Raw genomic sequence first — 12516 nt, forward strand, 5'->3', positions numbered from 1 at the left:
TCCCCGCCTCACCTGAAAGCGAAGATGCCTCCTACTCTCTTCCCCTCTCTCACATGATTGCCCGTGTGCACTCTCTGATGAATAAAATAAACAGAAACTTGAAGAAAAATGAAAAGAAACCCAAGTTGAAAGCGATTTAGGCCATGCAGCTAGGAGCTAGTTCAGTGGGACATTGATCCCCTTGTGGCCCCTCTGCCCATAAGCACAGCCCACGTGCCACCATAATGGTAAATGCTCCCACAGGGGCTGGAGGCGTAAAGAAGAAAGTGCAACACTGACATAACCCACAGCTCAAGCTCGGAGAACACACACCAAACCTAACACAGACAATGGCCCCAGCCGCCCCAGGAGTTCTTGGTTTGGTTTTGACTCTCCTGGAAGCACCCAAAGAAAGGGGAACCTAGACCTACGGATTCCTAGCCTCTCGAGGTCACATAGGCTGCAGACAGTGGCTGCAACAGTCACCAGGAATGTCACCTTCGCTCTCGGCCCTTTCTGAGAAAACACAGCCGACTTCGTCTTGGCTACCAGCAACCACGTCTGTTTCCCCAGTCTCCCTCTGAATGCTGTTTAAAACAACTTTTACCACCCCTGGTTTGACCTTCCTCTCTCATAGCTGGGATAATACCAGGATGTTTACTGTTCTGATAGGAGAAAAGAGAAATAAATGTAGACCCGATGTTCTTGGGATAAAATCTAATTACCTTACCCTGGCCTGCAGCCCTCCATGACTGGCCTCATTCACTGTGCTTCTTCCTGAACCTCAAGGCAGGAGTACTCCCTCCTCACGGCTTTGCATCGGCTGTTCCCTGCCTTCTAGGCCTTCGACTTCACTGGCTCAAACTCAACGGGCATCTCTCTTTTTTTTTTTTTTGAGAAGTTTTGCTATAGGGGGCGTGTGCTGGCCAGAAATACTTGGAGAGACATAGAGACAGAAAGTGAGAAATCACCCCCTGGAGGGATGGCCATGCCATAATCCCTTCTCCTCCATTTTCTTCTCGGGATCTTGGGCAGGCACGCACACGCGCCTGGAGTGTTTTAAGCCGTCAGGTTCGGGAATCAAACCGCGGTCGACTACATGGGAGCCCAGCAACATGGCGATTATGCCAACTGCTGGTCCCTCAAAGGGCATCTCTTTAGAGCAGTCTTCCTGATCACCTGGGTAGAGCTTGATCACTCTCCAACCCCCATCCCCCCCACTGTGCTTCTCATAGAACAGAGCTTAATTCCACTGGAATGACCCTGCTCAGTGACTTGATTTTGCCATCAATAGCCCCATGCACTAGCTGCAGAACCCACAAGCACAAGCCCCATGCATCATGAGCCCTCTGCTGCAGGACCAGACTCAACACAAGGGTTTTAGAAGGAAGGGAGGAAGGGAGGCCACTACTTAATCGAGGGAAGATCTCAAGCAGCAATGCAGTGACCGTTCTGGAATGCACTAGAACCATGAGTGGGATGTCCCTCCAAGGGACCTGCAGCACTTTACAAACATACCCAAGGTTACAGACATCTGGCAAAGAGCCAGTCCTATGACTGTAATTGCTTGGGGCACCCCACAGAGCAAGAGGTCTGCCCACTGTGGGGGATCCCATAGCAACTTGGCCCCAAGGGAGGCCAGGCTCACCTGAAAGCCCTGGTTATCCTGAATGAGCTAAAGCTGGCCTTGGTGGCCAGCTGTGGAACCAACCACTAATTACAGTGTTTTTCTGGAAGAAAAGTGTTCCAAGCCTAATGCCCTCTTGAAGGTGACTTGCTTATAGGTTAGACGGGGCTGAATTCTGTGGGTGTAGGAAGGGCTCATTCTTGGTAAGTGGCTGCTAGACTGGAACGAGGACAGAGGCTGCCATTCAGTGAGTGCAAGACACATGTCAGGTGGCTTCTCAGGGAAGCCCCACAGTCCCATCAGGTAGATAAAATACCCTCATTCCACAGATAAGGAAACAGAGCCTTAGCGAGATGAAGGAACATTATCAAGACCGCTCAGCTGGTCAATGGCAGTGCTGGGATTCGAACCCGGGCCTTACCCCTGAGTACCATCCCCATCTGCACACAGCTGTTGTCTGGGCTGTGGAGAGTGACGGGCAGGCCTCTCACTCACTGCCCCACCATTGGCAGCCTGCTCCCCTGGGTTACCCTGGGCAAGGGTCCCAGGCTGTGTGCCCAGCATGGGGTGCTGGCTCAGGGGAAGGAACCTGGGGGGTGCAGGGGCTGAAGGCATGATTAACCAGCTTCTTCTTAGGTCCCGAAGTCACCCTTGAAGCTTAACATTCCCACCTTGGCTTCCTATTGAGCTGTATTCCCACATTTAAGCTTTTCTCTTGGGCCCTTCCTGTGAACCTGGTCCCCTATACATCCTGCCTGGCCCCTCCACTCCACACTCCCCAAACCCCCTGCTGTTAAAGGGTCAAGGAAGAGGTTAGAGGAGAGGAGCCACCCAAGGAACTATAACCAAAGAGCCACCTCACATCACACCCTGCACAGATTTTCATTTCTACTCAGCTCAACAAATTAGTCCCTGGGAAGAGGGGACAGAGATGACCAAGCCCCAGCCCTGGGTCTTTAGGACCTCACTGTTGGGCGGGGGTAGGGGGGGTGGGGGGGTTTGAGATGAAGGCAGAGTTGCTCTGGTGTCCAGTCCTCTTGTTCCACTTGCAGGACTGGCACCAGCAGAGTCTATGAACCGTGTAAGAGCTTACAGGCTCCAGAACTGCCTGGGGCAACAATGGCTTTTCTTTGAAGGGAATAGCTTCCACAGGAATCTCCAACCCCAACTGTTCATGGAGAAGGGTGTGTGGAAATTGGAGAGGGAGGGCAGGGCCTGTCCAAGGCCCTTTGTCTTCTCCACCCAACATGGGGGCCAATCAGAGGGGCCCAGGCTGGCCATCTGAGGTAGCGGGGAGGCAGGCCGGACTCCCCCCAGTTCAGGCCCAGAGGCCCAGAGCTCACACACTCTCAGTCCTCTCTCGGCCTCCCAAGGTTCAGACAGTCACACCAACGTTGGAGATGCCCTTTTCCAAAGGTGTGGGGCTGCTCAGCCCAGGCAGAGGGAAGAAGGCAACACACGGCCTGGAATCCATTTTGGCAAATACCCAAAGGAGCCGATGCCAAGGGTAGCTCCATTCTGGGTATCCTTGGACAGGGAACAATGGCCTGGAGGAAGAATTCCCAGCAGGGAGTGGCTCCTATCCGCGGAAGTGCTTGATCAGTCAGAGGCCAGCTGCAGAGGTGTCTGGGGGTGCAGGCGCTGCAGAAGGAACCCTTCCTGCTCAGCTGCAGTGGTCCTTCCCAGCCTGACAGTTCTTCATCTGTAAGGGACCCAGTGGATTTTTAAGGGGCCAAAAGTGTGAAGGGCCACAGATGAGAGGGCGCAGTGCGTCATTAACCACATGTCAGTATCCTCAAGTCAGGGCTGCCAGAGCCGAGCGCTCTGCTCAGCAGGTGTATGGCATCCACAGGCTTCATACAGCTGCAGCTCTGGTGGGGGGGGGGGGGTGCGGGCGTGAGCCGCATCCTTGCACAAGGGGTCTGGACGAATATCATCCACCTCTCTTAGGCTTCTGGCCAGTGTCCAGATTCTGGTATAAGTACCTCTTACAATGTCCCAGACTTTCCAACCTCCCTCAAAACATCTGAGAAGTTTCAGAAACTACCCTGTGACTCCTAAGCCCGCCCCAACTTCCTCCAGAGAGCGAGCAGCCTCGTGAGTTAACAGCAGCTTCCCAGGTCCGGCCTCCAGCGGGTAAGTCCTGGAGTCTCCAAGCTGCCCACAGCTCAGAGCTACTGTGGCGTATTAGTCACTGGCTGCATGCTGGCCTAGGTGAGGCTGAAGACCAGGGTGTCAGGGCAGCTCCACTCCTAAGTGTGAAATGCAAAACTCCTGAAGTCCAGATCGAACCACCACACACTCAGCCTTTCTCCACGGCCCAGAGTCAAGCAGGATGTCTGGGCCAAACATGGCGCTTCTCAACCGCCACCACCCTGGAGGGTGCAGAGTGACAGGAGCCAGCTGGTGCCAGTGGATTTGCAAGCATGGCAGATCTAAGGAAGCTGCTTCTGCATTTCCCAGGACAGAGCGGGTGGTGCCCAGCAGCAGTGCAGGAGCCCCCATGGGGCACACTTCCTCATCTCTGTGCAGGAAGAAGTCTCTGGGAAAGCAAACCAGGCCCTTCTTGTGGCAGTAGCTGGGTGGGAGGGTCTCCAGCCAGGGTCTGGGTGCTATGCTGCCGAATATCATCCACCTCTCTTATGCTTCTGGCCAGTGTCCAGATTCTGGTATAAGTACCTCTTACAATGTCCCAGACTTTCCAACCTCCCTCAAAACATCTGAGAAGTTTCAGAAACTACCCTGTGACTCCTAAGCCCGCCCCAACTTCCTCCAGAGAGCGAGCAGCCTCGTGAGTTAACAGCAGCTTCCCAGGTCCGGCCTCCAGCGGGTAAGTCCTGGAGTCTCCAAGCTGCCCACAGCTCAGAGCTACTGTGGCGTATTAGTCACTGGCTGCATGCTGGCCTAGGTGAGGCTGAAGACCAGGGTGTCAGGGCAGCTCCACTCCTAAGTGTGAAATGCAAAACTCCTGAAGTCCAGATCGAACCACCACACACTCAGCCTTTCTCCACGGCCCAGAGTCAGGCAGGATGTCTGGGCCAAACATGGCGCTTCTCAACCGCCACCACCCTGGAGGGTGCAGAGTGACAGGAGCCAGCTGGTGCCAGTGGATTTGCAAGCATGGCAGATCTAAGGAAGCTGCTTCTGCATTTCCCAGGACAGAGCGGGTGGTGCCCAGCAGCAGTGCAGGAGCCCCCATGGGGCACACTTCCTCATCTCTGTGCAGGAAGAAGTCTCTGGGAAAGCAAACCAGGCCCTTCTTGTGGCAGTAGCTGGGTGGGAGGGTCTCCAGCCAGGGTCTGGGTGCTATGCTGCTGAAGGCCTGTAGATATCTGGGCCCCAGATGTCTCCAGTTGCAAGGACTGATGGGGACTATCAAGATGAGTGGATTGGTCCTGGGCCCTGAGCCCACTGTGGGAGCTACAGAGCAGGGAAGGTGAGCAGCACCAGGAAAGTCCCACTCAGCCCAAGCAGGGCTGAGGACCAGGCTGGCCCTCACCTGGGTGCAGGGTGCAGTGCAATGGCTACAACCAAGATGGTACCAAGTAACCACACCCCGTCCCTAGACTTCTCTTTTGACTCAGGAGAAACAACCACAGGCACTGGCTCTGTGCCCATTGGGGACAACACTGATAGTAACCGGGGTATGCCAGCAAGGCCAAGGGGCCTCACCTCTGAGGACCAGGGAGAGAGGAGGAGGTGCAGGGGCACAGCGGCCTCTCCCTCACGGGCCCTGGCCCTGCAGTGAGTGTCTGGTGGCCAAAGCTCTGGGGCCAGCTCCGTTCATGGCAGCAGCAGGAGGGAGGGTGGCCGGCACCTGCCATCTGGCCCTCACCCCAGTGAACATCACCGCTTGGACCCAGTCTCTTTGCAGCGTCTCTGCAATACGCGCCTCAGTCCCCTAGGGTCTGGGTCAGGGAGCAGCTACTGTGGGATGCTCGCAGAGACCACCAGAAGCCATCTTGCACTGACTAGCTGGTCAATGGAACCTCACTAGGTGGTTCAGATAAGATGGGCCTCACCCCACACCTCGATGCCACCAGTGTCATCCTGGCCTCAGAGGGCACCCAGCTGTAGGCCTAGCCCAGCCTAGACAGGCTTACTTCCCAGGGTCCTCCTTCCCTTCCTCCTCCACTGAGAACATGACGTCCCCACAGCTGCTCACAGGCGGTTCTGTCTCTTGTTCCGGGTAGTGGGGGACATGGTCCACCTCCAGCTCCTCGTCAAACTCGGGCTCTGCTGGCCCCACCAGGCCCCGGCCCTCGGGCACCTCAGTCTTCACGGTTCCCACAATCACTGTATCAGCCTTCATGATGTAGATTTTCTCTGCAAGGCAAAAGGAGCGGTGAGACGGGAGACCAGAGCCAGGATGCAGCGAAGAGGTGGAGAAGGACCACGTCCTAGTTCTGCCAGTCCTCCTGTGGCTTCAGGCAGATGACACGCCTCCCTGATGCACAGGGAGCCCTGCCAGCCGTACAGTGTCCTGAGGCTCGAGGAAATGTAACAGCGAGGGACTGCACATGGAGGAGTCTGGCTCACCTGAAACTTGAGGGGATACTCATGATTCCCTGGGCACCTCTTCAGGGTGGGTAGGGAAGGAGAGAACATGGTTGGGAGAGAAATTAAGCCACGGAGGGCCGGCTAGAGCCTGGTGATTACGGATCCCACACGGCCGACTGCACAGTCGAGTCCCGGACCAAGTAGCTTGATAAACACGCTGGGTGTATGTGCGTGCCCAAAATCCCGAGAGGAGGGAGAGACGGAGGAGAGGGATTGTGGCATGACCATGCCCCATGAGGGATGCTTTCTCGTTTTCCCTCTCCCTCTCTTTCTGTTTCTGTTAGGTGAGAGCATGCACCTGCTGACAACATGTTTTGAAAAAAGAAAGTAACTGTGGCAGAAACAGTGATAACAGGCAAGGCACACCGAGAACAAGAACGCAGGTGAGCTCGAATAGGGCTGAGCATGTGCCAGGCACCTTCCAGCGTTTAGCTCGGGATCCTCTCACGCCCACGAGGCAGCGTTCCATCATCATCCCCATCTTCCAGATAAGACTCCGAAGGAGACAGCCCTGGGCCCCAGTGGTGAAGGGAGCCAGACCCCACATGGCTGACCATATGGTTCGAATCCTGACCCTGGCAACTTAAAAAACACACTGGACACATGTGTGTGCATGCCCAGAAGCATGACAGGATGGACATATGGAGAAGGAATTGTGGCCCAACCATGCTCCACCAAGGATGCATTGTTTCTCTCTCTGTCCCTGCTAGTAAGCACACATGCCCTCTAGCTATTAAGAAAAGAACAGAAAGAAAAGAAAAGAAAAAAAGAAAGGAAAGGAAAGGAAAAGAGAAAGAAAAAGAACAGGAAAGAAAAGAAGAGGAAAGAAAAGAAAAGAGAAGAGTGGGGCTAGATTGTAGCACAGCTCGTGGGTGCACTGGTTCGAGGTTCGAGTTCCTGCCCCAGGAGCTTAGAACATACACCAGGAGTCTGCCGGCATGCCCCAAACCCTCACAGGATGGAAAAATGGAAGAAAATGGATTGTGAGATGACCACGCCTCATGGAGGGTGCTTTCTCTCCTCTCTCAGGGCACATGCACCCTCTGGCAAAAATTATAAAAATTTAAAAAACTAAAAGAACCAGAAGCCCATTGAAGTTTGGCAACCTGCCCAAGGTCTCTTGATAGTTTAGAGAATCCCTGAAGAAACTCCCACTCCACCTGGCTGCCCCTTTGCTCCCACCTATGTGCCTAAAGTGGAAACTCGAGGCGACCAGCTCGCCCCCGTTTGTCCCGGCCACTCCTGGTTTCAGTACTGCAGTCCTCTCATGTCCCAGGAGCCTCCCCAGTCTGGGCAAACGTAGCCCCTGGTCACTTCCTACAGGAACCTTGGTCCTGAGTAGAAGAAACAAGGACTCCACCAGCCCTGCTCGGGCCCTGGAGTTTGGTGTCTGTTACTCACAACCAATCTCCCACCTGTGGCTTCCACGCCGTGTCTGCTAGCACGTATAGGTGCTGGGTGAATGTCACCAGGACAGAGGGCTGAGCCCAGCCCATGTAAGGTATCGTCCCCTGTGGTCCTCACCACAGTTGGAGGGGGGACCCAATGTGGCCTTTTAGAGAGGAGGACACAGAAGCCCAGGGGAGTTAAGTTGCCTCAGGAGCTAGGAAGTAGAGAAGGCCAGGACCAGCCTGCCCAGCTACTGAGGCCTCAGCTCAAGGACCTCTGCCTCTCTGGGTAACCTGGATACATCCCTCTGATTCAGGAACCCCCAAAAGATTCCCAAGGGCTCCTGCTCCCCCACCCCCACTGCATAACATCGACTTTTCTACATGGGTTTTAACACTAGAGGGAGGGCCAAGCGTGGGGGACAAGCAGCAGGCTGAGCACACACTTGACCCCAAAGCTGAGAGCAGCACCTCAGACCCCAGCCTATACCTTCCACCAAGGCCTGCACCCCGACCACCCCCACCCCGCCCTGGGGACCCCAACTACATGGACGAGCCAGGAGGACATTGTACTCAGTGAGATAAACCAGCACAGAAAGAGACAAATAGCGTGTCCTCATTCCCGTGTGGACACTGAACACGCTGACCCTGCAGAGCGGAGAGCAGAACAGTGACTGGGGGTGGGACGGGGGGGAGGGGGGAAGGGAGATGTAGGTAACGGTCAGGTGAAAGGGACAAGTTCTAGCCTTCTCCAGCACAGGAGAGTGGCCACAGTCAACAGTAGGTCACCGCATGTGGCAAAATAGCTAAGAGCGAGGACTTGGAATGTCCCCGCACGAGGACATGACAAATGTCTGTGATGACAGAGATGCCCATTGCTCTGATTTGCTCATTACTACACACACATTCTGGAAATCACTGAATCCCAGAAACACATCAAAATAATACGTGTGTCAATTAACAATCGAATTAAAAGATGAGGCCAGGGAGGGTGAGAGAAAGGAGACCCGGAGGTTAGAGAAGTCCCAGAGGAGGGGACAGGACAAGTGAGATGAGAGACGTGGGGCAGGGTCTAAGAGCAGTGGGGGTGGCACTGGGGCAGCCAAGCTATCACTGAGCGCCAGGCTGTCACCCCTCAAACTCCACAGGTTCTAGTCCCTCTGGCTCTGTCCCTGTCACCGGGCTGCTCACTCCCAGCTCTCCTTTGGGGCGACCCAGACGTCCTGCCCCACCCAGGGCTCAATAATTCAAGAAAGTTGTCTTGGTCAGGTGGGCGGTGAAGGTGGGAGACAGGAGATGCCCCCTCCCTGATCTCTGGGGGACTGGGATGATTCTCGGGCCCAAGTTTGGTTTCTCTTCCATGGGGTAGGGGTGCTTCTCTGGGGTGGTCTCAGGAGGACAAGAGGGTCACCCGTGTTCTGGGCATCCAAGAAGCTCTAAGGCCCAGCCAGGCTTAGCGGGGCCTCCAGGAAGGCTGACATACCCCAGTGGTCCCAGGAGCTCCCTCCATCCTCCCCCTCAAACACTCCCTGAGCCCCACTCTGGAGTTCCAGGCACTGCACCCAGCATGGACTCAATGTTCCAATTAGGACTTCCCAGGAAATTCAAAAGAGAAGCCTTTGCTGTATTTCTGCAAAGGCATTATTTTCTAATAAAACTTGCTGAAAGCTATAGTTGCAAATGTTTCCGTTTTCAAGACTGCCCAGAGAGCTCTAATCGCCAGTGCCTGCCACAGAAATGAGTAGGACAATTATAAATGCCTCCTCAGTATTATCTAAATGACACCTGCCCTTCCAGAAAAGACAGACAAGGGGGCCCCCAGAGCTCACAGTCAGATAGAGGTGGGAGGAGGCTGTAAACATGCTGCAGGGTGCTGAGGACACTTCCTGAGGCCTGGGGGGCTCAGGAAGCATCACAGAGGGACTTCTGGATGAGACGGGAGAGCGGAGAGACAGGAGAGCAGAGAGACAGGAGAGCGGAGAGGCGAGGGAAGGCTTCCTAGAGGCAGAGGCAGATAAGCTGGGTCCCCCGGCACATCCATAACCAGCTAGATTCAAGGAGTTAGCTTAAAGTGACAGGGGGGCCAACCAGGTGCCATGGAGGTTCAGGGGGGCTGGCTCCCCTATGGCCAACTGTACAGTTTGAGTCCTGGACCTGGAGGTTTAGAAAGCTGCATGCCCAAAATCACCAGAGGAGGAGGAAAAGAGATTGCAGCGTGGTCATCCCCCTAGGAAGTGCTTTCTCTACCCATAAGCGCACATGCCCTGTAGCAAAAATAAATAAACAAATGTTTTGTTATAAGTGAAAGAAGGATCTACAAATTCAGGAAACTGCCCTTAAGTGGGAGATGAAGGCCCCTGGGGTTAGGAGGTAGGCAAGCCTGGCGGGGAGGAGCCAGCTAGTGACCAGCCTTGAGTACAGGAATGAGAGTCCTGGAATTCATGCTGAAGGTAACGAGGAAGCGCTGGAGAGTCTCAAACAGGGGTATAACATGGACAGGTACGTGGGGGGCATGCTCTGGTTGTACGGGGGGGAGAGAAGCAGCAGAGGAGGCAGGGAGACCCGGGGAAGCCAAAGCGGAAGGTTAGTTCAAGCCAGAAGCTAGCTTTAATAGGCAGAGCTGGGCACCAGGGCAGCCCAGCATGGTCAGGGCGGGTTCTGCAGAGGCTGGATGGTGGTGTGGACAAGCCAAGAGCTCCAGAGTCCAGTGGGCCTGGCCTCTACCCCCAGGGTGCCACTTTAGTAGTAAAAGGCGAGAAAGACACTATCCTCAGAGAGGTGGTGTGACAATTAGAGATGACAAGATGAAGTCTGGGGTCAGCTCCCCAGCACGGCGGTTACGTGCTGTGCACAGAGAACCAGATCCCACACGGCCGACCACAGCTCCAGTCCTGGCCCTGGCAGCCTGAAAAACATGCTGGATGTGTGTGCACGCCCCAAGTCCTGGCGGGACGGAAAAAAGGAGGATGAGGGATTGCAGTGTGACCATATCCCAGTAGGGGGTTCTCTCTCTGGTGAGAGCATGCACCATCTAAGTATTAAAAACAAAACAATGGGACCAGCAGTTAGCGTAATGGCTATGTCGCTGGACTCCCATGTAGTCGACCGTGGTTCGAATCCCGGACCTGGTGGCTTAAACTCATGCCAGGCGCGTATGCATGCGTGCCCAAGATCCCGAGAGGAGAATGGAGGAGAAGGGATTGCGGCGTGACCATCCCCCTGGGGGGGGTGATTTCTTGCTTTCTGTCTCTCTGTCTCTCTCTCTGTCTGGCGAGTGCACGCACCCTTTGGCAAAAACCTCTCCAAAAAAAGAAAAAATAATCATAAAAATAAATAAAAACAAAACAAAAACCACTTAGCCTCCCCTCTCTCTTTTTCCTAGAAAAAGATGAGGAGAGGAGAGGAGAGGAGAGGAGAGGAGAGGAGGAGAGGGGAAGGGAAAGAAAAGGAAAGGAATGGAAAGGAAAGATAACAGGAGACAGAAGACATGTGTGAGGGAATCCATGCCTCTTCCTTGCTGGCCCCTTGAGCAACAGGGTCTCTGGTTCCTGGCCAGGACCCAGCACCTGCCTCCCCTCTGTCCCCTTGGTCCTGGCCACACTGAAGCCCCACGACAGGCCTACTCACCAATCCTGTTATTGGTGTGCTCTGTGGACACCCGAGGCTCAGGAAGGTCCTTGGGAGATGAGGGGCCCTCAGCCGGGCTGGCGTCCTGTAGCGGCAGGCTGTTTGGACAGGCTGCGCCCACATTAAGGCAGGTCTCCACAGCTGGAAGGCTCATTAACCCCAGCTCTTCCTCTGCTTCAATCCTCCTGGGCTGCTGTGGAGAAGGGATGAGTGATGACGCAGGGGGTCCCCAACCTCCCACAGTCTTTGAACTGGGCAGCCCCTGTCTGGTCATTTCTAGGTAGACCCAGTGAGTCTCCTTCTCTGCTTTAGAGCCGCCAGGAGCTGCACCTGGCTTCTCAGCTGGACAGCACACATGGCCTGTGTACAGCGCAACGTCTGCTGCTACTGATAATTGACACTCAGTACTGAGGATACTGTGTAATTCACAACTCAGGGGGTGCTTGTCGTGTTTGCCCCCGCTTTCTAAGGCCTTCACATATTAATACATTAACTCCCACAATCACCCCTCAAGGCAGGTAATATTAGCACTCTCTCTAGTTTTCAGATGCGGAAACCAAGGCAAGAAGGAGTCACATCGCTTACTCAGCATTAAATGAGGGACTTCAAAAAGCTTGAGGAAAAATAGAATAAAATTAAAATTCTAATAAAAATAGAATAAAGGAAAAATTTATTTTAGTGCAAAATATATTTGAAATCTGTTGGGTTGTCAGAAAAGTCATAGAAAAAAGTTCATAGAAAAAATGCATCATGACTCTTCCGACAACCTAATTCACATAATTTTATCATGATATGCATTTTCCACAAACGTTCTGAAGACTCCTCACACTGATAAAAAGTGGCTGAGTCAGGATTTGAACCCAGGCATCTTGCTCTAGAGTCCATACTCCTGAATACCAAAATCTGACTGTCAGCTCCTGCCCCACTGCCTCAGCTCTGCAGCTGTGACCACCTGGGCCAGTAGTCTTAGAACCATGCTAAAGTATTCTAAAAATAGCTATGTCTTTAGGAACGTTTTGGTTTAGTTTTTGACTTTTACAAGTAAGTGCACCGAATTTAACACTTATTTTCAGTCTTCAAAATGGAATGAGTTTGAGTAATTTAAAGAATATGTCTACAAAATCTTAAATGGCCTTTTATAAAAAATTTTAAGGTCAAAAGAGCACATTTTTTTTTTTTTTGGAGAGGTTTTCGCTATAGGGCGCGTGCGCTCGCCAGACAGACAGAGAGAAACATAGAGACAGAAAGCGAAAGCGAGAAATCACCCCCCAGGGGGGATGGTCACGCCGCAATCCCTTCTCCTCCATTCTCCTCTCAGGATCTTGGGTACGCACG

At 53.7% G+C, this 12516-nt stretch overlaps 1 protein-coding gene across 1 annotated transcript in view; it reads right to left on the minus strand.

Moving 5' to 3' along the window:
* Positions 1–4233: 4233 nt before the first annotated feature.
* TNFRSF8 (TNF receptor superfamily member 8) overlaps positions 4234–12516 on the minus strand; it is a 102502-nt gene continuing 94219 nt past the window's right edge. The window contains exons 14-15 of the mRNA XM_027770673.1: positions 11182–11374; positions 4234–5932 (exon numbers count right to left, since the gene is read on the minus strand). Coding sequence (XP_027626474.1) covers positions 5706–5932; positions 11182–11374 — 420 coding nt within the window. The 3' untranslated portion in view covers positions 4234–5705. The remainder of the gene's footprint in view (positions 5933–11181; positions 11375–12516) is intronic.

Source organism: Tupaia chinensis, unplaced genomic scaffold (assembly GCF_000334495.1).
Source record: "Tupaia chinensis unplaced genomic scaffold, TupChi_1.0 Scaffold000146_1, whole genome shotgun sequence".
Lineage (NCBI taxonomy): Eukaryota > Metazoa > Chordata > Mammalia > Scandentia > Tupaiidae > Tupaia > Tupaia belangeri.